General features: G+C 33.1%; 1 protein-coding gene across 4 annotated transcripts in view; it reads left to right on the top strand.

Moving 5' to 3' along the window:
• LOC124369107 (rab11 family-interacting protein 1) overlaps positions 1-10,769 on the top strand; it is a 74,233-nt gene extending 63,464 nt beyond the window's left edge. For all 4 annotated transcript variants that reach the window (XM_046826859.1, XM_046826857.1, XM_046826856.1 and 1 more), the window contains one exon: positions 8,372-10,769. In XM_046826859.1, coding sequence (XP_046682815.1) covers positions 8,372-8,521 — 150 coding nt within the window. In that variant the 3' untranslated portion in view covers positions 8,522-10,769. The remainder of the gene's footprint in view (positions 1-8,371) is intronic.
• Positions 10,770-12,703: the final 1,934 nt, after the last annotated feature.

Raw genomic sequence — 12,703 nt, 5'->3', positions numbered from 1 at the left:
AAGATCATCGGTGACAAGAGAAGGCCGACTGCTCCGATTCTCATCATGAACATTTTGTTCGACCGCCATTGAACATTCTAACCCGTTTTCTCACCATTCCTTCACTCATTACGTCTTCCCCATAGACATCTCGAAGTTGACGATAAATTTCAGCCGGTTTCACATTCCTTGCGTTCAAAAATCTTATTACAGAACGAATCTCACAATTTGTGGGATCACTAAATTGTCTTAAACATTTTAAACATTCAGAGAAAACCCAAAAAAAAACAGGAATTATTTTATAAAAATTATATATTATCAAATTTTTTACAATACGACCTTATCTCCTTCAAAATAATCTCCATTACAACTAATACACTTATCCCAACGATATTTCCATTGATCAAAACATTTTTTGTAGTCATCTTTAGAAATGGCTACAAGCTCGAGCTTCGTTTTTTTCTTAAGCTCTTCAACGCTGTCAAATCGTTGACCTTTCAAGCCTCTTTTCATGTGTGGAAATAAAAAAAAGTCGCATGGAGCGAGGTCAGGCGAGTAAGGTGCGTGGGGCAGCGGAACCATGCTGTTTTTGGCTAAACCTTGTCGTGGTGGAAGAACCAGTCTCTAGTCTGCAACAAATCGGGTCTTTTCTGGCGAACACTGTTGCGCAATCTTAAAATCTCCAAATAAAATGTTTGGTTGACAGTCTGACCTGGAGGAACAAACTCAGAATGAACAATGCCTTTAGCATCAAAAAAGCAAATCAACATGGTTTTGATGTTTGATTTGACTTGCCGACATTTTTTTGGACGAGGTGAAGATGGCGACTTCCATTGGCTTGACTGTTGCTTCGTTTCTGGGTCATAACCATAGCACCATGACTCATCACCAGTAATTACCTTTTCCAGAAAATCGGGATCATTTTCGAGATGTTCTTTCAGAAGGCGGCAAGTTTCAACTCGATGTGCCTTTTGATGGTCAGTCAGAAGTCGAGGAACAAATTTGGCAGCAACCCTTTTCAGTCCTAAATCTCTTGTTAAAATTCGCTGAACCGAGCTCCAAGTTAACCCACTACTCTCTGATAGTTCCTCAATTGTCTGTCGACGGTCGGTGAGCACAAGTTCACGAATTTTTCAACATTTTCGTCCGTTCGAGAGGTTGATGGACGTCCAGAACGAGGTTTGTCTTCAATCGACATGTCGCCATTTTTAAATCGAGCGAACCGCTCGTAGACCTGAGTTTTCCCCATAGCATCATCTTTGTAAGCTGTATTCAACATTAAAATAGTTTCTGCAGCATTTTTACCAAGTAAAAAACAAAATTTCACAGCTGCACGTTGTTCACTTAAACTTGCCATGACAAAAAACGAAACAAGAACAAAACAGGGTTAGCGAAAACAGTCACTACGAACGAACAGAATGCACTAGGACAACGGAACTGGGGTCACTGAGCTCGCAATGGGTTGCGCGACACACGCCTAGCGGCAGGAATGTGTACTACACGCTGCCGGCTGCCAGCAATACAATTCCGGTTACTTTTGGGTACCCCCTCGTAGAACAACTAGAATGGCTTGAGTAGATAGCCAGGGAACAAGGACAACTAATGCGCATGCGCTGAACACCGATTGCAGCGCTACAGCAGCAGTAGAATGAAATAGTACTTACTTTCTGAAGACGCCTCGTATATTTTGTAAATATCACAGAAAGGAAAGTTATTAGGTATACACAATGTTATGTCGACACAACGAAAGACACAGTATAAAATCTAATGAGTTTAAAATAGGTGATTGTGATAAATCGTCACCGAATTTCTTGCATATTGCTAGCGACGAAATTTGCTAGACTACCACAGCATCGTGGCATTTCTTGCAAATACAGCTGGTGGCGATAAACTAGAATAAGAAGAATAAGAATAAATTTATTTTCTCAGGATAACATAAATACATACAGTAGTTACAGAGCGTGAGAAAAAAAAAAAAAAAAACAAAACAAAACAAAACAAAAACTCTCCCAGGTCTGACCTTAATGAAGAAAAAAAAATATCAAATTATACAAACTAAAAAAAAAAAAAAAACCTTTGTCCAAATTGTTAAGTCTTAACTACTATGTACATTACAGCAACTACAATATGAATGTTAATTAAAGTATACATCAGATAAAAGCTAACAAAATACACAACTAGAGGAAGAAAAAACTAATAACATTTTTAATATGTACATATAAAACAATATTTTAAATCCTGAGAAAATTTAGGGCCTCCAAGGCAAGCCTGTTTAGAGGACACCGTGTAATTATATTATTAAAAACTAAAAAAATATAAAAAGTTCAGACAGTTAAATTTAAAAAAGAAAAAAGTCCCTATAAGCTATTTTATTGAAATTTTGTAATCATGTGTAAGATAATACATGCTACTGGAATCTATTTCAGGGTAAATTTTGTGGACCATGCTTGGAAAATTAATGAAAATTTAATTCATTTATTCCTGAACCTCAATTAAAACCTCAATGTCGCAGAAAGAAAACAACCATTGTTTTAATGTCTTCAAAAAAACAGAATTTTGACTTTTTAAATTTTATTTCATTAGGAATTTTGTTAAATATTCTTGGGGCTAAAAAAAAGTAAGTTTTAGTAAAAAATGTTTTTTTGTGGTTTAGGTGTTCTAAAGTTATTTGCATTGCGAAGTTTAAACCTATACTCATTAATGTCAACATCCGGTAGGTTTCCACTCTTATCGTAGAACAACTTTAAAGTTTTGTACACAAACATAAATCTTAGAGGTAAAATATTAAGGCTGACAAATAGAGGGAATGAGGTTTCAGTTTTAGGTTTGTTTACCATAATTCTAATAAAATGTTTTTGAAGTTTCAAAATAGGCTGTAGCTTTGTCTTGTAAGTGCCTCCCCAACACGAAATACCATAGTCTAACCGACTGTTTACCAATGAAAAATAAAAAAGACGTAATATCTCTTTGTCACAAAAATTCCTCAGAAAATAAAAAACTCGTAAATAATTTTTTAATTTAGATTTCAATACTAATATGTGGTTATTCCAGTTTAATTCTCTGTCTAACACTACGCCTAGATATTTAACTTCACTTGCATCTGCAACCGGTTTACAAGATAAATTGCAAATAGAATTATTACAAAGACAATTAAAACATTTATAAATAATTGCACCGGCGTCAAAAGGCACTTGACCTCTTAAACTAAAATTAATATAACTTGTCTTCTCAGGGCTAAGAACCATTATGTTTTTACAAATCCACCACTTTAGCGGTTGTAAACTGTTACTGTTGTATTGGCATAAGGGTTAAATACAGTATTACAGTTGTTTATTTGGTTTGAAAATAGACTAGAGAATCAGAAATGTTTGACAGGGAAAGCCAGGAAAAAAACTGGGAATTTGAAAAGAGGTTTTGAGTGGCCACCCTAACCAGTATATTGAATGAAAAATCCAAAAGATGGTCAAATTGCTTAGACCAGGCTATTATTTCTGCCAATACAAGGTCAGACTACAATTTATTAAATGTGTAAAGCTAACAAATTTTATCGGACAATAGGATTTTTTGGACATTTACAATCATTCAGTGATACAAAAAAATCAGTAAGACTTCTTTTCGAGATCAGCAATCTGATCTCTTTCTCAGATGGATTGTAACACATAATTAACAATGTAGGTTAAAATAAAAAAGTTATACCTAAGCGTTGTGAAATGGATAAGTAAGGAAACAGGATTTTTCCGGACATTTACCATCGTTCAGTGAAACAAGAAATCAGTAACACTACGTTTCGAGATCTGCAATCTGATCTCTTCTTCAGGTAAAGAACTAACCTAATACATAATTACAAACTAGGTTAAAATAAACAAATCTTACCAAAGCGTTGTGGCACGCCTTAGTCAGGAATCACAACCTACATGTTGTTTGTCATATTCACTAACTCTATAAACATGCACTTAATAAAAACTATACAAAACACTAATCATTAAAACTGGACTACGGAATACAGGTCACAATACGTCTTCACTCGTCTACTAACCACCTACGACTGACCAGAGGGTCTAGCCAATGGTGATCGTCACGGCTGGCTAAAACAATGGCGGAAATAAAAGGGAAGGTGGACAAGTAAGGAGTCACAACTAACATGTTGTGTTTCAATTCCATGTAAACTAACTCTAAGACATGCACATAATAAAATACACACTAATTATTCATACACTGAACTTAAGAATACAGGTCACAATAGGTCTGCACTCAATAACCAACCACAGCTGATCTATGAGCAATAGTAAATGGCAATCGTCACATCAGAAATAAGATTGCAGGAGATAATGTTCTTTATTACTGCTTCTAAGTGAACCACGATGGCTATCCAGGAAGTAGATTACTTTTTACTCTGTAGCCGCTAGGGGCGGGACTATCGCGGTCATTTTGATGTTAGGGCATTTCTCCGTTCACTGGCTGTCCAGCCATGCTAGTGAGAGATTACTGTTAATCCTTCTTCTTTTACAATAGCAGTTTAAAACGTGTGACGCATTTGAAAATCCTGCAAGTTATGAAGTGCGGTTAATAATACGGGTTTTGTTGCCTAAACACAATAAACCGATTGAGATTTATCGCCAACTCTGTGAAGATTATGGGAATGATGTGATTACTGAAGGTGGAGTGTGTTAGTGGTGTATTAGGATTAAAAATCGCCGTAATGTGAATGATGACGGACGAAGTTGATGACTAAGCATTGTGACCGATGAAATTGTCTCTAAAGCCAATGAGAAGATTAAAGAAGACCACCGATCAATAATAAAAGAATTCTCATTTAGTTTTCCTAAAATTTCATGGAGTTTATTACACAAAATTGATACAGAGACGTTAGGTTACCATAAACTTTGTACAAGATGGGTCCCAACCACACATGACAAATCAGACTTGAGAAGTCCTGGTTGCTTTTAAGTGGGAGGTGTATCCACTTGCGCCGTACAGTCCGGACCTTGCACCCAGCGGCTATCACCTGTTTTCAGCCATGAAGAACTGCGAAAGAACTTTGCAACGCAGTGCTTGACGACATGGAACTGCAGGATGGTGTAACTACATGGTTGAAGTCTCAGGCAGCAGAATTTTATAACGCTGAAATTAAAAAACTAGTTCACCGCTATGATAAGTGTCTACATTTTTGTGGTGACTATGTTGAAAAATAGTATTTTAGTGTCACTTTAAAATGTATATAATTTTTTTTCTTTTACTTTCTTTCCCTATAAAACTTTGAATAAAAATATGTAATACAACTGTACAAAATGTATTATTTGATATTTTAAACCCTTATGAAATGCTCCCATTTACATTCCCACCAATAGAAGTGTAGCTTATGATCAATTTCCTTTCCAGGAACAATTCTCAATCAATTTCATGATAAACTAGGTGTTTATACAATACAAATAGACTACCAGATTATTTCTAGACTTTTTGTTAGTTTTCTTTTCTCACTTTCTACTTGGCATCTTCTTTTTTCTGATGTCTTAAGATTTTTTCTAATTTGTTGTTATTGGAAGGGTAATAGGATTTTGGACATTTACTATTGTCTAAATTCCTATTATACTCCCAAAAATTCTGTAACAGGTCAAATTACGACATTTGAATATTCGCGGGGAATTGGCAGACTGTGACGTCAATGAATCGGCAGACTGTGACATCAGTGAATCACATGTTGTCGGAATTGAGATTTATTTAATAACGAAGACATTTATTGAACTTTATACGGGAAAAGATTTGATTAATTAAAATGAAGTAAACATAACCAAAATTCGTGTTTTACAAAAACATTAAATAGAATTACGCAGAAGAGCCAATTGTGGTATGAATGACTTGTAAATTTATGACGTCATAAAGCACATGTTACTAAAAATTTAAATAAAAAGCTTTGAAAAATTAATAAAAAGAAAATAGAAATACTTAAATTGATTAATTATAGTAAACGTGATAAATTTCGACAATTATAAGAAAGAATTAAATTAAATTTATTCGTGAAGACGATGATTTGAACGAGAGAAGTGATGAGTGTTGTTTTGAATCAGTATCCGTCGTATTATACGGAGATTCGTTCTTCTACCATCAGACTCGAAGCAAGGAGGTTGTGTTAGTTCTCCTGGGAAAGCAATGATCTGTTGTATAGTATATTGAAATTTAATCAAGGATGGGATATTGTTTAGACTTTTAAAATTATCAAAGCACTGCAAGGTGAGTGAGTTTATAATATTGTTGAGAGTGTGACATTTAATAAACTAATCTCGTGGTCACTTGCTTTGACTTTCTTTAAATATCCCTTTTACAAAAAGTGTGGAGTGATGTTAAATTTTGTAATTATTACTTAATATATTTTGGAACCCTGACATACACACTGACTTGTCTCTGGTGATAACACCAGAGACATTCAAATCTAATAATTTTTGAGTAATACGAGGAAATACAGCTAGCATTGGGCAAGATGGCGACCGATACTATGATGAACAACATGGTATAACAACGTGCCACTGGTGACAAGGCGCGTACAACTACATGGTGAGTGAATAATTCTAAAGAACTGACTTTCAGCAAATTATCGTAACCAACGTGGGAGTGACACATAGCAAATTGGTGTTATGACCTGGGACTCTCATCAAATTTACACTCGCATCAAATTTGACCTATATCAATAGGCGCAGCAACGAGGGGTCCTCATCAAAATTGACATCTCATCAAATTTGGCTTACATCAATTCCATTGTCAATAAAAAACATAAAAAAAGAATTATTGTCATTTTTGTATGTATATTAGTATTACAAAATTGAAATGAGGTTCTAATAAAGCAATATAGGCTGTTCAGGCTGATACTGCAGTTTTTAAGCTACTTTTATTATTTTTTTGATGCCATAAAAAAGCTAAGGTTAAAATATATATGAACAGTACTTTTTCTTGGATGTCAATTAGTTTAGTTCTTGTTGCAGTTTAGTTCTATTGAACAAAATTATTGGTAGTTTTGCTTATGATACATATTGGTTTAACATCATAAAGCCTAAATTGGTCAAGTGATTGTTCTTAAATAGTCCCTGCCTGTCGATGCCTGCTACATAAAACACTGTGAACAGTTGTCTTGATTTTACATAAAACTAGAGAACATAATTTGGTATCAATTTACAATATCGTGACCATAGAAAGGTATGTTCATTTTTTTTTCCTGGAAACTACAATTTATCCTGAAAACAATAGTGAAAAAAAATTCGTCGGCAACGAAAATCAAAGGAGTTACGATTTTTTTAAATTCTCTGAAAACTCTGTTTTTGACAGTACCTCTGGCAACACTATCCATATTTGACAGTTTGGTATTACTCTGCGGCTCTTTCAAATAAAGAAGGGACGCCATTTTGAACTATTTTGTTCCTCCGTGTCTATTCTTAACCTCCTAGTTCAGTAGTGGTAATGGCACACCTTTGTGTTGGATGTTCATTAAGGTAAGTGATAAGTTACTGAAATGATGCAGACTAGTACGTTAATCCTGTCAACGATGCCTGCCCGCTGCGCAGTGCTGCGCACTGCTTGCTCTTTTAGAAAAAAAATTAACTCGAGCTTGCAAAAGTCGAATCCCAGATCACGTGATGCCCCTGCTCCTTAACGCAATAATGCCCGAAAGGCATCAATATAATACAATAATATTCTTTCCCCCCAGTTTATATGCACCTGTGATAATAATACTAGGCTATAAATGCCCAACCCATGAAAAAAAGTCCATTTTCCATGGTCACGGTATTGTAAATAAATACCCATAATTTTTAAAGAATAATGAATAAGGGAGCCGAGCTGAAATACAGAAACATGCTTGTGAGTATGCTGTGCTCTTCTGGCTGGTCTTGTATGCTCTGTGAATCATATGAGGACAGTATTTGAAGATCTATCTTTAAGAAGAAAACCTACAATTCTTTATCTTCTAAATAAGCCATTTAATTTATGACAGAATATGAATTTATTTTAATTTTAGAGAATCTAGAAATAACTGTCAGCTTACTTATAGAGAAGTCCATATACAGTGTCGAAGATTTTGCTTCAATATTTTGTTACTTTGTATATGTATGAATGTAATGTGTGTGTGTGTGTGTGCATGCGTGTGTGTGTGTGTGTGCGTGCGTGCATGCGCGCGCGCGTGTGTGTGTGTGTGTGTGTACCCTTTTCCCTTTTCAAGTGGAAAGGGTTAGTGGGTATTTACACCGAAAATTAATTATTTGCATTTGGACCTGTTTTCTCCTGTCATATTTACATAGAGAAAAACTAAAAAATTCGTCAGCTCTAGATTTTTCTTCTATTTATTGTTATTAATTGTAAGGAAAAGTGTGTCAATGAATTTGTGAACAAAGGTTTGGCCATGTTGCAGGAATTGATTGATATGGTAATGGACCTCCAACAGCAAAAGAGAGACTTGGAAGACTATTTGGACCAGTTGCTGTTGAGAGTAATGGAGACATCCCCACGCATATTGCAGAACCCATACATGAACTGTAAAACACAAGCTAAGATTACGTAGATTGTGCAGATTTTGAAATTAATATGCAAAAGATGGTCAATTGCCTTATGAATGTTCTATTTTCTCCATGTTTACTAGTTCATATACTACTTTGCAATGTGTCATATTTTATAATACCTGAAAAATATCCTGTTTCTAATATTCATAATATTCTTGTTCTAATGTTTCAGTTAATTAATTGTTTACTTTTAAACTTGACATTTATTTTTTTTTTATGGTTGGTCTTTTTATTAAACATAACATAGTTTTTTACCATAATTCATTGTACATTTGTAAAATAGTGTTGTTAACCCATTTTAGAATTTGTTACTGTTATCATCTATGTACATTTTAAATGGAAAGAGGTAAATCTATTTTTTATATTCTTTACTTATCTCATCTAGATAAGAGGCAGTTATAAAGGTGTCTAAGAATGTAAAGTTTTTAGTTTAAGATGTAATGAACAATGTCTGCTAAACTATTTATTTTGATCTAAATAGTTTTGAGGGAGTCCCATTTGGAAGAATGAAGAGTTATTTTTGTCGAATGTTGAAAATACAATATAAAATGTAAGATCAAAATATTTGTTACGGAATTGGTAAACTGCCAGCCTGTCCTATTGTAAAGGTTAAGTTCCATTATTCTGTAAAATAAAAAATATTTTTTTACATTAAACTCCTTAAAGAGAAATATAAACAACACTTACAAGAATTGAAAATCTTATCAATACTATATTTTAGTACTATATTTTGACCATTTTATACAAAGATGTCCAAAGTAATTCTAGGCATTCAATTGAATTTTTCTTTTCTTTTCCCGTAGGACTTTTTTAATATGTGAAAAAAATGTTTTATATATAAATAAAAATACAGCCATTGAAGAGAATCTTTATAGACACAGCTGCATTATTGTGGGATATATAGTTATATATTTAGTTATATATTGGTAGAATACAGTAGTAATCAAGTAAATGCAACTTAAATGCAAAGGGGGCTTATTTTACAGTTGACAGGCAGATGTAAGTGATGTAGGCTACCTTAGACTCGTCTAACGTGTCACCTGGCAACAAGAAGAGCTATTGGTTGGCATGTAACAAGTTAGGTTTAACATTATAACACTATTGTTAATTGAAGTGTCATTACCAGAACTGTTGTTTTCCTGTTTCTTGTTTGTATGTTGGATGATGAGTCTTGAGTGTCGGTTTAGAGAATGATTGATTGATGAGTAGCATCATTTTTAACATATACACCATACACAATCAATATTTTAATTAATCTTGATATTGAAAAACACATGTTTAATAATAAAATGTTGGTGCTACAATAATTATTTATTAAGTAACTTTCAGCTCAACAAAAGCGGTAGGTAAAAATTTGTATTTGACTATGTGTCAGCACAGAAAACCTAAAAACAGATGATCAAGTCCAAATTGTTAACACGTTTACACATAAATCTTTTACATGGGTCAATCTCCATCACCAACCTCAAAAGATTGATGAACTGATGACATGTAAACAACAATTTTCTGCTCACTTCAACCTTTTGTCAGTCTGTCTTTCAGTCTATCGTCCCAAACCTTACAAGATATTCTAAACCATTAATGATGGTATTTTTGGAGAGCAACATCTAATCGTCCAGGATTTCAATTAGGGCCACTTTGGCTTTTCACTTCAGGTTATTAGTATATAGTTTTAATTTCTAGTTTGTTTTTCTTGGTTGTTTCAGTTGGTTTCATTATATTTTGTTAAATGAACAATTTTGTTTAAAATTAACTTGAAATTTATTTTTTAATCAAGCTCAAGATATACTACAGTATGTAAATTTACTGTTAATACTGTTTATTAAAATTGCTAATAGGAAAATATAATATGGTATTGGTGCATAAAGAACAAAATTTGATTGTAATACGTTGTAAGAGTGCATTTTAATCACTGACTGAATAGTGGTGTTTTGTCACTTTTTACATTGTCGAGTTTGTTGAATGTATTTTTGTATTATAGTCTACTTGAGAAGTCTAGATAGTGTTATTAATAAAGACAATGATGACCTGTCAAGAATGTTACTTAGTTTATCTACCTATTTAATGTGTTTTTAGTAGAAAACATCACTTAGTGACCTAATGAAAACAGTAAGTTGTAAAGTGGTTCAGCATTATTTATAATGAAAAATATGTTAGAATGCAATACTCTTCCTTTCATAATGTATGCCTAGGTTAATTTGTTAACCCTTTATTATTTAATACCAATAAATTACTTTTTAAAAGCCTTAATTTGTGTGTTCACAATGTTCACTTCAGTTAATGTTAATACTTTATTGTTATTCCAAATAATTATTGGAATTATGTTACACTAATAAAATAGTGTAACGTCCAAATTTATTAAAGTTATTTTATATTTTGAAGCAACATATCATGTAACAAAATACCTAACAAAAGAACATAATTTTATAAAACGTAATATTGGCGTTTGGTGTATGTAACCGGTTAGAATGGTCTTAATATAGTTTTTTAGTAAATTATTCTCAGTAATAGTTCTCTAATTATATAGCTCAACTTTTGTGATCTATCCTACTGTGTATATCATATGTATGTACTCTGTAGGTATGATATTCTAAAGCAGGATCGTAGGAATTAATATTTGACTGGTGACAAATAAAAACTGTTCTACTCTTAAGGATTGTCAACAGCTTTTTTATATGAGGAATGTTTAAAATTAAGTTTTCTAAACTATACAAACTTTTTACTATTTAAAAATTGTCAAATTTATAACCTTTTTTGATGATCCTATTTTTTGCAAGCATTTTATCAAAGCGTATTTGATATCTTATCAATAATCTTTTTATTTCATTTTAATAATCTGCCACAAAAAGCTTTAGCCAGTTTATCCAGTGTGTATTTCACTTTATTGTCATTCACAAAATGTTGACAGCCAAGATAGAGTTCAAGCCCCATGAAAAGTCATAGGGTATCTGCGTAGACTCCATGCTTCACTTGTTATGTATATCTTCCAATTAGCACCGATTATGTCAACTGTAGGAGAGGTCATTGGCCTACTGCTGTGCTCACATCAAGAATATTTTCTTTTCCATCAATAAACATTGTTCACCAACAACAAACTATTCAAAATTAAATTACTTCATCACCATAAACACTACATATATATCACAATAAATTAACCTTTGTTTCTTATTACAGTAAAAAAACTAATAGTACGCTTATCTCACATCTGTAGGTAAGGGCACAGGACCACTAAAATACTCTGTTTAGGGCAGTTACTTGCACTGCTATAAATTAGATGGGAAATTAGGGAAACTTACCTTCATTTTAATAAGAGCAGAACAAACCTGTATTATATATCCTTCCACTCAACTATTTTTCTGCACAGTATATATAGTGATACATCTCTTTATATGTTTTACATCCCAAGAGTTTTTACGAAGCATTATTTTGCTTAAAAGTGTTTAAGTTTATCTGTCATCTAATTTTATTGTATTGTATTGTATTCAGATGAGTTTTTCTTGTTTACTGAATATTATTCACAAAGTTTTTAGTTTATTTATAATCTACTAATGATAAAAGATCTTCCTAACCAAAAAGATAATCACAGTGACTGATTACCATTCCCATCTCATTATTAAGATATTAAGTTTATAGATGTGAATAAATTTCATATTATATCTCTGATATTTTCAAGTCTTTCTGAAACAGTTTCACTACTCTGTTGTTCAGGCATTAGTACTGAAACTGAAGCAGTTCTTTGGGATCTTGAGAAACGTGCTACAAACTAAATACCAGTACAAAATAGGCCACGTAGTTTCTGGGCTATTTTTATTTGTTCATTAAAATTTTAGTTCATAATATCAATAGTGTTCACATTAGCAATTCAATTAATGATGTTGACTTTACAGAAGATTAAGTTAAAAGGAAATTGAAACTATTTCATTAAATTGGGATTGATGTGCTCCTCTTAACCAGTTACTTTTGTAAGTCGGATTTGAAGATTGTAAGGGACTAGGATTTTACATATCACCTGACATCTATACTAATCTCTTCAATGACATGAGCCTTCTACAGGCTTCTCGGTCACTTGTGGATGATGAAGGGGTGGAATATCTCACTGGATGCTGGATTTCATTAGTCTGCTGATACAACCCAAACCACGAACTCTATAGTTTGGCCCTCTCAATGAATCGTTGAAATCCCTT

Source organism: Homalodisca vitripennis, chromosome X (assembly GCF_021130785.1).
Source record: "Homalodisca vitripennis isolate AUS2020 chromosome X, UT_GWSS_2.1, whole genome shotgun sequence".
Lineage (NCBI taxonomy): Eukaryota > Metazoa > Arthropoda > Insecta > Hemiptera > Cicadellidae > Homalodisca > Homalodisca vitripennis.
The sequence above is the reverse complement of the archived record's forward strand: the minus strand, read 5'-3'. Positions and strand labels throughout refer to the sequence as shown.